The following is a 14,203-nucleotide window of genomic DNA, read 5'->3' as shown; positions in this document are numbered from 1 at the left end:
CTTCTTCTCTCTCTTTCTTTTCTTTTCTTTAAAGTAATACAGCAGGTAGTTGGATACAGAAACAGCCCCATCTGTATAAAAAAAGTCTCCAATGTAAAGGGAGAACGGTAGAAAAAAAAAGGGGAGGGGAGAGAAAAAGAAAGAAGGTCAAGGTGAGGGTGAGAATAGTACCTTGTTCTGCAACCGAGAAAAAAAAAGAGAGAGAGAACATAAAAGGCTAAGTTGGTGAGAACCGGTGTCCGCTGGGGCGGGGGACTTAGCATCCAACATCTGCCACGGCGGTGGAAAGACCTGTGTGTTTTTTATTTGGTGGGGAGGAGGAGTCGTCCCTCAGCATCCCCCCCCCCACTACATGTACGAATACACTGCCACCCTCCCGCCACGCAACTATCCCCCATCGCCTGGGTCTGCTGGCCGTCATATTTGTGTCTCTTGGACGTTCTCTTTAGAGCTGCTCTTGAACAAGAGAGGTTCATGGATGGAATTGAGCATGGGGTTCTTGGAGCCACAGGTCAGGGGTCCGCCGCCACTGTTGTTATTGTAGTGCGCCTTGAAAGCAGCGTAGTGGTTGAGGTGATCGTGCTCGATGGCGGGGAGCGACAGGTGGCTGTCGCCGGGGCCCCCGGCTGCGGCGGGCAGCTCGTCTTCGACGTTGATTATCTCGATGGTGCGGGTGGGCCCATGGTGCTTGTGGAGCTGGTGCTGCTTGCGGAGCTTGTAGAAGACGATGAGCATGACGGCGGCCATGAAGGTGATGGCCACGAAGCAGCCGATGATGATCTTGGTGGTCTTCATGACGTCGTCCAGGTCCTTCATGCCACTCTCCGTCACATCGGTGATCGGGATGGTGAACGGCTTCTCGGTGCTGCGGGTGCTGCGGGGCGTCAGCGAGGTGGTGGAGTAAGTCATGCCCCAGCCTTGGGACGGCGTCGGACCGGGATCCTTCTTAGCAGGGGTGGCCTCGTCTTGGCCTGAGTCCATGGTCTCCACAGTCACCGTAGTGAAGTAGGTGTAACCTGTGGTGGCTGGATCTACAGCCGAGACGTTGAGCGTGGCCGAAGCCGTGGTGTTCCCTGCTGAATTGGTCACCATGCAGGTGTACTGCCCTGTGTCTTGGACCGTCACGTTGGTGAAGTTGAGTGTGCCATCATGAAGGACTGAGATGCGCACTCGGTAAGAACCGTGTGTCATCAGCGTTCCATTGGGCGTCAGCCAGTTGACTGAAGTCATGGAAGTCCCCGTCCGGCATTTCAGCTCGGCCGCCATCCCCTCTGTTACGTTAAGGTCAGTGGGAGGCTCTACTATAACGGGGGCATAGCAGGTGAAATGGCTTTGATCCAACTCTCCGATATACCGCCCTTTGAGGTTTGGCGGCGCATGGCAGCGGGCGCAGCAAGTGGTGTTGTTGGGCACGGTCTCTTTGAGCCACCAGCTGAGCCACAAGACGTCACAGTTGCAGTGCCAAGGGTTGTGGTTGAGATGGACCCGCTCCAGGCGATGCAAGGGGGTGAAGAGATCATGCGGCAAGGACATCAAGTTATTGTGAGAGAGGTTGAGCTCCTCCAAGGACTTGAGGTCGTCGAAGGCATTGCGTTCGATGGTGGCCACCTGAGCGTGCATCAACCACAGCTTGCGCAGGCTGGTCAGCCCTTGGAAAGAACCGGGCCTGATCATGTCCAGGCGGTTCCCAGATAGCTCCAGTTCCTCCAGCCTCACTAAGGCCGTCAAGTTCGGGATGTCTTTGAGGTTGCACATGCCCAGGTTCAGGTAGCGCAAGTTGACCAAGCCTTCAAAGGCTGCCTCGGAGATGTACTCCAGCTTCTTGAGTTCCCCGAGGTCCAGGCGGCGCAGGGAAGGGACTCGGTTGAAGGCATATGAAGGGATGCTCTCGATGGGGTTGTTCCTCAGCCACAGCTCCCTCAACTTGGAGAGGTACTCAAAGGCCTGAGTGGGAACGGTGGTCAGCCGGTTGTCGAAGAGCTCCAGCGTGTTGAGGTTGGGCAACCCATTGAAGGCCCCGACCTCGATCTTACGGATCAGGTTCTTGCTGAGCTGCAAGATCTCGAGATGACGAAGGTGCTTGAAAGTGTCAGTCTTTATAACCTGGATGTTGTTCTCCTGCAGGTTGAGGTACCGCGTGTTGATCGAGATGCTCTCGGGGACCTCCACCAACTCCCGGCGCGTACAGATGACCCGGCTGGCTTGGTTGCTGCAGGAGCAGGCGGCCGGGCAAGAGGTGGGGGAGGCGCCGCCCCAGACGAGCGACGGCAGCCAGAGGAAAAAGAGGACCAGATGCTTCCAGACCATCCTAGAGACTCCGGGTGCCAGCAAAGGCTTCCGAGTGCAGCGGCGGGTGGCCATGCCCAAAGGTCATGCTTCGGTGACCAGCAGGGTGCGGGCTCCGGTTTTTAGAAACTGGGGATGACAAAGACAGAAAGAGAGAGGGAGAAATAAGACACAATCTGGTATCGGGTCTCAGAAACATGGCAACAATCGGAGGCTCTACGGCAGGGGTCCCCAACACGGTGCCCGTGATGCCCACTGATACTGTGCCTGGTGTCCTGCCAAGGGTTTTGGAAAGCGGGCAAGGCCAGATGGGGCTTTTGGCCAGCAGGGCTTCTGAATGGCCATGGGAGGGGAAGGGGAGGGGAAATGAATGGCCATGGGAGATTTGATTGGCAGTGCAGATTTAAAACAAAAACAAAACATTGTTTGGCAGGAGCTGCCCCCACTGCACAAGTATACACAGTCTGCGTGACTGAAGTTGAGCCGAGGAAGCCATTTTGTGGCTGGCTAAGCCTCCTGGGGTGGCCGATACGTGCCTGCTCTGTTGTGACAGACTTCCAAAGGTGCCCGCTGACTCAAAAAAGGTAGAGGACCCCTCCTCTAGGCCTTAGAGTCACCCAAATGGAAGTCATTTGCCGCCGGTTCAAGACAAAGGGTTGGATCCAGCCAGTTTTTCCACTGTTACAGAAAGGGAGGAGGGAGCACTTCTAGTCACACACATACACCCCATAAAAGATATGCTGGGGATCATAAACATGTATATGTTTAATTTCTTTGTCACTATAAAAACAATAAAAATGTTTTAAAAAGACAAAGCCCCACATGGGATGGGTTCTGTAATAAACAGGGGAAAGTGAGCAAGGGTTAGTGCGAAGCTGGCTGAATCCAACCCAAAGATGATCTTCCATCTATGCCAGGGGTGTCGAACTCATTTGTTATGAGGGCCGGATCTGACATAAATGAGACCTTGTTGGGCCGGGCCTTTTGTGCCATAAAATGTAATGCCAGGTAGTGGAGATATAAACTTTATAAAGGACACAAACACAAAGGTGTTTTTTTTTACTTAAAATAAAAACATGCTTAAAATATCAGCATTCTTGCAATGTTTTTGTTTATTTAACTGTGTCTGATAACTGACACCTCTTGCTCTGAATTATTGCATCAAAATGTCTGTGCTGTTGCAATCCCGAGTATGCTGTTCAGGTGTGTATCTGTAAGCTGCTAACCTACGATGACGCAGCAGCAACAGAACTGGAAGAAGAAGCAGAAGACAGCCAGTTCCACTGTGGACCTGAGAGAAGACCCTCCGGGGGCCTGATCCAGCCCCCGGGCCACATGTTTGACACCCCTGATCTATGCCATTCATCACTACAAGAGGGGGTTACTAGATGGCTTTTAAAAATGAAAATGAAAATAAGACATTCCTTAGCTATGACAGATAAACAGAACATGATTGGCTCAGAGGCACTATCCCTGATGCAACAGATGAAGTACACCACTCATGTGTCCTCAAGGCCAATGCTGCTGTTGTGCTCATAATGCTAGACACTTGGTGTGGCCCAGCAAGGGAAGACTTGCCTTCTCGTATTACCAACCAGTCGCTTGGCTTCCTGGGGCCTCTCCGGGATGCACACTCAGCCATGGGGTCTAGTACGTGCTTTCTAATTGATCGATACTTCTAAGAGGGTAGTGCTCTGATAAAGCTACTTTCCCCATATGAGCCAAGAAGGCATGTGAAAACATGCTCTGTACCCGCCCAACACTGTGCCTTGTCAGGATCTGTCTAGTAGATGCAGTGGGCTCAGAGCAGCATATGTGGTTCTCCCTACCCCCTTTTTATCCTCACAACAATCCTTAAAACAAAGTTTGAGTCCAATGGAACCTTTAAGTAGGGTTGCCATCCCCCCAGTCGCGGTGGGGGTTCACCCGAATTTGGGGCCCCCAATCCACTGCTGGCCAGCTGGCTGGTGGGGAAAGCACCACGCCAAAAAGCCCCCTCCTGTGGCACCGGCATAATGACATTGTACAACACTCAGGACAATGGAACCCCAGGGCTTAACAGAGATACTGTCTTCTTATTTCACTTATCGCACTATACATGCTCAGTCACTCAGTTCTCACTTATACCCAGAAATTAAACTTTGTTGGTCTTAAAGGTGCCACTGGACTCAAACCTTTCTCATATCTGTTGTTAACCCCCTTATTATCTGTATGCCAATTTGCTGCTCTTTACATGTCTTAACAAATGTGTTATTCTGATCTTAGCTGTATTTTTTTTTGCTCAGTTACTTATGCATCTTGACTCTAATTAGCTCTTCCTGGCACCTAACCCCCCCTACCTGTATGTAACACTTGAGGAAATCTGTTTCTATATATTTGAAGAAGTGTGCATCTACACATGTAGAGTCTCTCTGTTCTCACATGTACCCAGGGTTGAGCTTGCTTGGTCTTGGGGGTGCCGCTGGACTCAGGCTTCCTTCTCAGATCTGTTTGTTAGCTCCCGCATTTGTGTGCTGATTTGCTGCCATTCATTGATCTTGCCGCCTTGATCCAATCTCAGCTTCATTTACGCATCTGAACTCTGACTGGTCCTCCCTGACGCTTCCACACACACACACACCACCTACCTGTATGTAAGGCTTGAAGAACTTTTGTTTCAATTTGTCTGAGGAAGTGTGCTTGCACACGAAAGCTTACCCCTTAAATAAAACTTCGTTGATCTTAAAGTTGCCATTGGACTCAAACTGTGTTCTGCTGCTTCAGACCAACATGGCTAGCCACCTGAAACAATCCTGTAAGGTAGCCTAGACCTGAAAGAGAGTGATTGGCCCAAGGGTGCCCAACAAGCAGAGGTCGATTCGGGGGGATCGCAGTTCCCCCGGGTGAGGTGCAAGGGGCGGGGCACACGACGAAGCCCCGCCCCCTGCTTCCGGCCGCCCTGCTTCCGGCCCTCATTCAGCCAGGAGGAGGCAGGAGAAGAGGGAGGGTAAGTTGCTTCCTCCCCGCCTCTCCCCACCCCTGCCTGCCTGGGCCAGGGAGGGCCTTGGCGGGGCTTCCTCGCACTCCCGTCGGCCTTGCAGGTCCACCGCCGGGCCCCTGATGTCAGGGTGTGTGGCATATGCTAATGAGTTATGCTAATGAATTCCCCTAGCTCTTTTTCTACGAAACGACCCCTGCCAGCAAGCATTGGAACTCAGGGCTTCCAGGTTCTATTCCAGTTCTCTAACCACTCTACAATACTGCCCCAGTTAATATCAGTACTGATGGCCAGTTGTTATCAAAGAGGCTTGTCCATTGTGGCTGATACTCCCCTGGAAGATTTCTGGAAGTATAATGTGAAATCTGTTGGTCTGTGGCCTGGCCTACACATTCATCCAACCAAGGTAGTTGAACTCCACTGCTTCCGACTCCACTGCTTCCGAACATGTGGAATGCAGGCGGGGAAGCTGCATTTTTAGAACGCTCTCTGACGTTCTAAAAAAGAAACCTTCCAGCAAGCCGAAGACTCATCAGGGAAACCTTTTCCCTGCTGTGTGGCTTTTCTATTTGCATGCACGGAAAGGTGAACTTCAGTATTTCATGACCCTGTTTCTCCTTCATTCTGACGCATATGTAGACCAGGCCTTAGTCACGGGAGGCGACTAGGACCTGGCTTACAGTATCATCCCACTGGGGTACCCTATTTACCATCAGGCTGCTCCAGAAAGCGTGATTCGGGGATGTCCTTACATGACTTGGCCACGTGGTACAGTCCTGATATTACCCATGGGCAATGGAGGCATCCCGAGAAGGAGCAGCCATATTAGATCGGACCAAGTCTGGCACCCACTTTCCAGTCGTGTCCAGACAGAGACCGTGGAGGAGCCCAGAAGCTGGACGATAGCCCTCCCCTGACCATCCCCCCGCCAGCATCTGACATGCAAGCACTCTGCCTTGAAGCCCGAGGTCTGTTCAGCTCCCATGCAGTGTTCCCTCTAAGCTGAGTTGGTGTGAGCTAGCTCACAGTTTTTTAGCTTCCAGCTCACACATTTTTGTCTTAGCTCAGGAAGGAGGGCTCCAGAGCAAACTGATTTATGCAGCAGCCAAATTGCTCGCTCACAACTTTAGTGCCGGTAGCTCACAGAGTAGAATTTTTGCTCACAAGACTCAACAGATTAGAGGGAACATTGCGAGTCCCATGCCTAGGAGTCAACGGCAGACTCACAAATCCGTCCGGTCCCCACCTCAGAAATCCACCTAAGCCAGTGGCCATCCCAACGTCTTGTGGCGGCAATTTTTTTTTTTTTTCAAACTTCTATCCCACCCTCCCCACAAGTGGGCTCAGGGCGGATCACAGGGCCACACCAGTAAACAGATTAAAACCATTAAGAGCAATCATTTAAAACAGATTGCACTGTCTGTTTGCTTGGCAATCTCCGGAACTGGTGCCGCTGGGTCTCTACGGTCTGCCCGGGTCATTTCGTAGAAAAAGAGGTGCAGGAGCTCATTAGCGTAACTCATTAGCATAACTCATTTGCATATGCCACACCCCCTGACATCACCGGAAGTGTGTCAGAAGGCAACACCCACCGCTCAGGCTCCACTGGACTGTTTTGGATTGCTAGCTATTGGGGGGGGGGGAGCTTGTATATATGGCATCTCATATATCCACAATGGCTAGGATTTTTGGCCTAGGTGGCCGAACTCTCTCTGGCCAAACTGCCTCAAGGCTGGTGCGTAGGGTCGGCAACTTGTAAAATAGGTCTCTCTTCCTGTCTTTTTAATATAGGTCAGTTTGATGTGCAGCAATTATCAGTTGATGTTATTGGCTCTCCTGCCCTTTTGCACTCACTAAATCTCTATTAAAGGGACAGGACGTTCCCCCCCCCCCCTCTAGCCAGTGGGCAACCTTGCTGGCAGGCCACCAGCCATGATGTTATCAGAGAAGGACAGCAAGGTGCAGAACAAGAGAGCGCACCTGTCCTTTGGGGTGTGAAATGAAAGCATACCCTCAGAGACCTCTATCTCACTGTGGCATTGGGGCTTGCACATATTCAAACCAGTACATGGCACATCTAGGACTATGCCACTTCCAAATGCACACAAGAGGGGCTGTTCAACTGAATGCTTCCTCACAGCACAAAACTATCTGCAGATGAAAAACTGACACATCAAGGAAAATCATAGAATCAGAGTTGGGAGGGCCCCCCAGGGTCATCTAGTCCAACCCCCTACACAGTGCAGGAAATTCACAACTACCTACCCCCCACTCCCCCAGTGACTCCTGCTCTATGCTCAAAGGAAGGCAAAAAAACCCTCCAGAATCCCTGGACAAAATTGCTTCCTGACCCCAAAGTGGCGATCGCAGAGGTCATTTCAGAGGGGGGGGATCGCGGGGGATCGCAGTTCCCCCGGGTGACGTACGGGGGGCGGGGCACATGACGAAGCCCCGCCCCCTGCTTCCAGCCGCCCCACTTCCAGCCCTCATTCAGCCAGGAGGAGGCAGGAGAACAGGGAGGGTAAGTTGCTTCCTCCCTGCCTCTCCCCACCCCTGCCTGCCTGGGGCCAGGGAGGGCCTTCGCGGGGCTTCCTTGTACTCCCACCGGCCTTGCAGGTCCACCGCCAGACCCCTCATGGGGCTCAGCAGTGGAACTGCAAGGCTGGCGGCGGCGGCGGGGACCATTGGGGGCGGGGTGTGTGGCCTTATGACACACTTCCGGTGATGTCAGGGGGTGTGGCCTTATGACACACTTCCGGTGATGTCAGGGGTGTGTGGCATATGCTAATGAGTTATGCTAATGAGTTCCCCTAGCTCTTTTTCTACGAAACGACCCCTGGGCAATCGGCATTTCCCTGGGTGTGTAAGGCAAAGCAAACCCCTGATGGGAAGGCTCTCTGTTTGGATTTGTTTTATGCAGGGATTTTTAAAAACACAGTACAGAATTTAATTCTGCAGTTTCCCCCACCTCCTACAGTCCAAAAATGTTACAGTTTCAGACTATACTATGTAAAGTGGGTCACCCAGAATGCGTGTCTTTCCAGAACTTGTCACTATACAATTTTGCGCTTCCCTTCTGATCCTTCACGCATGCACAGAATTTGAAGCATCGTTTCCAAGAAGTTAAGTCCCTTTGAACTCAGTAGGGACTTGTCTCTGAATAGATATGTTGAGGATCAGGCTATGACTCAGATTGCATTATGGCTGGGTGGGCCTGCAAATGCATCCAAGTCGTTCAGACGAACTGGCTTTAAACAGGCAGTGCAGACAACTCTAAGATTCAGAGCAACTCCCGTGCTCTCCTGGGCAGAAATGCATGGATAATTTCATTTTTTAAAAATTCAGAACCCTTCATATTTCCTTACTTAATGTAAGGGGGCATCAGTAAGGGCAACCCAAAAATGTAGCAATTCACCCATTATTCTCAAGCAGTGGATTCTCAGAGCCTTCTTCCAGTGTTTTTGTTTTGTTTTCTAAACAGTGTTGACTAGCTTAGGAAAGTAACAGGGATCTATGTTTATACCATAAATGTACAGTTACTCATCTGGAGCCATAGCAAGAGGGTGAAGTATACATCTAAATAAACAGATTTCTATCCCCCGCAGGCCATTCCCAGATGCAAAGACATGTTGCCTCTATTGAAACACAGTCATTATGACATCAGACTGGAATGCACCAATCTGAATGGCTTCCTGCCTGGCTGTTCTGCATGTCACCATTTCATTGGCTGCCAAAGACTCTTGGCTAAAATGACCAATACAGAGGCCAAGATGAGATGGTGAGAGGGAAAAGGACAGAACAGGGGAATCCTTGTGGATGAATAATCATCATGACTGAAAGCTACAGAGAGCTGTCAGTTGAAATCCCAGCAAATCTGTCTAGCGCATTTTTCTCCTGATCTTAAGAACGTAAGAGGAGCCATGTTGGATCAGGTCAATGGCCCATCCGGTCCAGTGCTCGCTGTCACACAGTTGCCAAACCTCAGGTGCCATCAGGAGGTCCACCAGTGGGGCCAGAACTCCAGGAGCACTACCAGCGTCGCCCCCCCCCCCCCGAGCTCCAAGAATACAGAGCATCACACAGTGTTCCATCTATACCTTGTGGCTAATAGCCACTGATGGACCTCTGCTCCATAAATTTATCCAATCCCCCTCTTGAAGCTGTCTATGTTTGTAGCCGCCGCCACTTCTTGAGGCAGTGAATTCCACTCTTTGAATGAAGATGTACTTCCTTTTATCTGTTCTAAACTTACTGCCCATTAATTTCATTGAGTGCCTATTTGTTCTCGTACTGTGAGAAAGGGAGAAAAGTACTTCTTTCTCGACTTTCTCAATCCCACGCATAATTTTGTAAACCTCTATCACGTCACCCCTCAATCATTGTTTCTCCAAGCTAAAGAGCCCTAACCTCATTAACCTTTCTTCACAGGGAAGGAGTTCCATCCCCTTAAATCATTTTAGTTGCCCTTTTTTTTGCACCTTTTCCAATGTTATCATATCTTTTTTGTGGTGTGGTGACCAGAACTGTACACAGTATTCCAAATGAGGCCGCACCATAGATTTATACAGGGGCATTATGATACTGGCTGATTTGTTTTCAGTCCCCTTCCTAATAATCTCCAGCATAGTGTTGGCCTTTTTTATTGCAGTCACACACTGAGTCAACATTTTCAGTGAGTTATCTACCACAACTCCAGGGTCTCTCTCCTGGTCATTTACCACAAGTTTGGATCCCATCAACATATATTTATAGTTAGGATTTTTGGTTCCAATGTGCATTACTGTTGTGGGTCAGCCAGGGCTCAGTGATAGTGAGGACCCCTCAGGAGAAGAGGAGCCCCATGTAGGCAGCTCTGAGTCAGCAGAAGCCAGCAAGCAGGAAGATGAGCTGTAGGCTTGTCAGGGTTCACAGCCAACAGCTGGTGCAGAGCCACCCTCGTACCCCATTCAACAGGTGAAACTCAGTTGATCATTTCCAGCCCTCCAGTATCACCCACACCCTTAAAGTGTCGCAGATAGAGGCTAAGAACAGAGCTACAGGAGAGACGACAAAGTGCACGCCTCCTGGCCCAACGCCAGCTGCTTGCTGAGAGCAAAGATGAGTAGCTGGAGGATTACTCCTGAGCAGCTGGCAGCAAGCAGGACCCTTAAGCATATGGCTATAAAACCCAGCCAAGGGAGGCTGTTAGGTGTGGAAGCAACAAGCTGAAATTCCTCTGACTCTATGATCACAGTGCATTGGATCCTGCCTTACTTCTGTGACTCTTCAGACCATTCCCTGACTCTGCCTTTTGTCTTGTCCCTGAACTTGCTTGTGGATGACTCTTGGACTTTTAGACCTTGCTGTATGGACTGAACTTGGACTGGACTTTGACTATGCTGCTTGAGTTGGTACCCTTGCCTTCTTGCTCCAAGCTTTCACGGCGCAGTCTGCAATGTTCCCAGCCTGGCTCCTGACGATTACTTTGCACTTGCCCATGCTGAACCTCATTTGCCACATTGATGCCCAGCCTTGACAGAGCGCTCTGGAGCTCCTGCCCTGAACGACAGTGTCATCTGCAAACTTAGCCACTTGACTGCTCATTCCCAACTCCAAATCATTAACGAACAAGTTCAAAAGCACCAGACCTAGTACTGAGCCATGCAGTACCCCACTGCTTACCACCTTCCACTGTGAAAACTGCCCATTTATATTCACTCTCTAAAGATTACTGAGACAAGATCTTCCTTTACAGAATCCATGCTGATTCTTCCTCAATAGCTTTTGTTCATAATGTGCCTACTAATTCTGTCTTTAATAGCAGATCCCATCAATTTACCCAATATCAACATTTGACTGATAGGCCTATAATTTACCAGATCTCCTCTGGAACCTTTTTTAAAGATGGGGGTTCCATTAGCTACCTTCCTGTCCTTGGGAATGGAGGCAGATTTTAAATCTTCCTCCAAAGGTGGTATGCACGGTTCTCCCCTTTCCCTTTTACCCTCAAAACACCAGCCCTGTGAGGTAGAGAGGCTGAGAGAGTGCCTGGCCCAAGGTCATCCAGTGAGTTTAATGGGCAAATGAGGCTTTGAAACTGGGTCTCCTCAACCCATCTAATACTCCATCCACTATACCAGACTGTATGTCACTGAGTCTAATTCCAAGCCCTGAAGCAGTAGGAGTCCTGTCCAATATTACTTATTTTATTTATTTATTTATTTTGGTTTTAAACCGCCCTTCCACGAAGGACAGGGCTCTGGGCGGTGTGCAAAATCATTAAAAACCAATTAAAAACCAACAAAACACAGCAAGTAGCCTAGAAGATGGCGCTAAAGACTCTAATGGTGCCACTCCCTCATGGTGAGTCAAGGGGTTGAAAGGCCACGAAGATGGACGCCGCCACCGTCGTCCTCAACCAAACGCCTGGCGGAACGTCTCCGCCTTACAGGCCCTGTGGAACTGCATCAAGTCCCAAAGGGCATGGATTTTATTTGGCAGAGAGTTCTACCCTGGCTCTGGTCGAGGACAGCCAGATATCTCTTGGGCCAAGGACCATGAGGATCTTCAAGTATGGACATCAGTTGGTCTTCTTCACTAGGTGGGCCTGTCGTATTTTGATATGTGAGGCAAATGCCAACTGGTCCCACCTTGACTCTGGCCCTGTCTTCAAGGAAGGTCATTCCACGTCTTGGCTGTTCCTATAAATTGGGATCTTGTTCCCTTTAAGTTCACACTCATAGCTCTTGGCTGATTCTGAGAACACAGGCATTTCTTAATATAGCCCTGTCACTGTTATTTGATGCTGCATGCCACAGCTCTGTTGTGCATTGTTTGGTTTTTTCAATTGCCACGTTGGTATCACAACCCTCCTCCAGGCAGCTCAGGGCGGCGCATGCAGCCATATCCTGACTACGGTTGCCAATTGGCCAGGAGGAAAAGGTCCTGTCTGATTAGTAGAGCTTAATGTGTGGAAATGGGCAGCCGAAGGTTTTCACGGCAAATAAGTGACATCCCATTAAGCCTCTATTAAAGGGAAGGGACATTTTTCCCCTCCGGGCAGCTGGCAACCCTAATCTGGACCATATCCTCTGACATGTGGTAAGCGGAGATACAGGGACTTTCTCCAGGCTGCAAGTGAGTGGGCAGGATCTGAACCCAGACTTTCATCCCAGCACTATCCACTCCACCTCAGCTTTCCTTGGATGTATATACCCAGCGCCCTCAGCCTTCCTGCATACAGTTTGAATTCATCTCTATTTTCCTCCTTACTGGATTGCCAACATCCATTTTGAAAGGGAAGAAGAGACAAAGAAGAGATTGGATTTGTACCCCGCTGGTCACTTGGTGTCTCAGAGCGGCTGACAATCTCCTTTCTTCCCCTCCCCACAACAGACACCCTATGAGGTAAGTGGGGCTGAGAGAGCTCTTCGAGGACTACTTTTGAGTCTCTGAGAAAACTGTGACTGACCCAAGGTCACACCAGCAGCTGTATGTGGAGGAGTGGGGAATCCAACCCAGTTCTCCCAGATTAGAGTCCATGCTCCTAACCACTACATCGAGCAGACAGATGGCATGGATTGCCTGCCTTTCCTTCGTGTATCTCTACAACAACCCTCTGAGGTAGGCCACTTAAGCTCAGAGGTGGCAGCAGACCTGTAATCAATCTAACAAAGCTGTAAGGGATCTCTTCTATGAACCTCTTGTTCGAGTACAGCATTTTGCTCTTGGCAGCTCTCCACGCTTATCCAGACTCCCCACTTGTCTCACCTACACAAAGGCCTTAGTGACTTCACTGATCTTGGGTAATGAGACCAGGCCACTTAAATCTACCTGTGAAAAACAATACTGGCAACCCTTTAAACATCTGTACTTCCCTCACCAGCTGCCAGTTAACCAATGAATTGATTAGTTAATCACTCGAACTGAAATAAATCCATGTATTGACATTATGGGTGCCATTCTGAGATCTCAAAGGAAGTGTCAGATCATTTATAACTTAACAAACAAAAGCCTGTTGCTCACTGTCAGAAGGCAAACCATCTGTAATATATTTTTAATTCCCTGTTACAAGAACACACCAGAACGGTAACAGCAATAACAATAACCCAGTGTGCCTTTCACTTTTTGGCCCCAATTCAAACGGCAATCACATGAACACATAAAATTGCCTTATTCTGGATCAGACCCTTGGTTGATCAAAGTCAGTATTGTCTACTCAGACTGGCAGCAGCTCTCCAGGGCAGGAGGAGGAGGAGAGTTGGATTTATACCCTGCCCTTCACTATCCCAAGGAGACTCAAAGTTGCTTACAGTCACCTTCCCTTCCTCTTCCCACAACAGACACCCTGTGAGGTACGTGGGGCTGAGAGAGCTCTGAGAGAGCTGTGACTGACACAAGGTCACCCAGCTGGCTTCATGTGGAAGAGTGGGGAATCAAACCCGGTTCTCCAGATTAGAGTCCTGCCACTATTAACCACTACACGAGACTGGCAAACACTATACTATGAGGAATGACTACAGAGTTTGCCAAATGGATTAAAACTGCATAGGGATTTCAACGCTACCCACTCTGATAAAGTTTGTATACGAAACGAGATGCGATATGCATGGTCTGTTGTGGCGTTCATGCATTTGAATTGCTCCAAGTAAATTGGATATTGGAAAAGAACTCACAAGTCTATGAAGAATTTTTTAGCAAAGTATATCACGGTTGTTTTGCTCCCTTTCAACTTCCATCCCGTGATCTCTCTCCTTGGTTTGCAACCTCCAGGTGTCCCCTGGCGATCTCTCAAAATGACCTGATCTCCAGACAAGAGAGATCAGTTCCCCTGAAGCAAATGGCTGCTTTGGAGAGGGGCACCTATGGCATTAGGAGCGGCGGTGGCTCAATTGGTTAAGACGCTGAACTGCAGGCTGTGGAAGGTCAGTAGTTCAGCAGTTCGAGACCCGAGTTGCCACA

General features: G+C 49.7%; 1 protein-coding gene across 1 annotated transcript; it reads right to left on the bottom strand.

Moving 5' to 3' along the window:
* Positions 1-417: 417 nt before the first annotated feature.
* On the bottom strand, positions 418-2,361 carry LRRC4B (leucine rich repeat containing 4B). Its single transcript, XM_015417244.1, has one exon. The coding sequence runs from the start codon at positions 2,359-2,361 to the stop codon at positions 418-420; it is 1,944 nt and encodes a 647-aa protein (XP_015272730.1).
* Positions 2,362-14,203: the final 11,842 nt, after the last annotated feature.

The sequence above is a fragment of the Gekko japonicus genome, unplaced genomic scaffold, assembly GCF_001447785.1.
Source record: "Gekko japonicus isolate JY-2015 unplaced genomic scaffold, Gekko_japonicus_V1.1 scaffold1621, whole genome shotgun sequence".
NCBI lineage: Eukaryota > Metazoa > Chordata > Lepidosauria > Squamata > Gekkonidae > Gekko > Gekko japonicus.
This window is presented reverse-complemented; position numbering and strand designations above follow the sequence as displayed.

Excerpts from the sequence above, each read along its gene's own strand:
- LRRC4B (XM_015417244.1), bottom strand. The coding sequence starts at position 2,361 with ATGGCCACCCGCCGCTGCACTCGGAAGCCTTTGCTGGCACCCGGAGTC.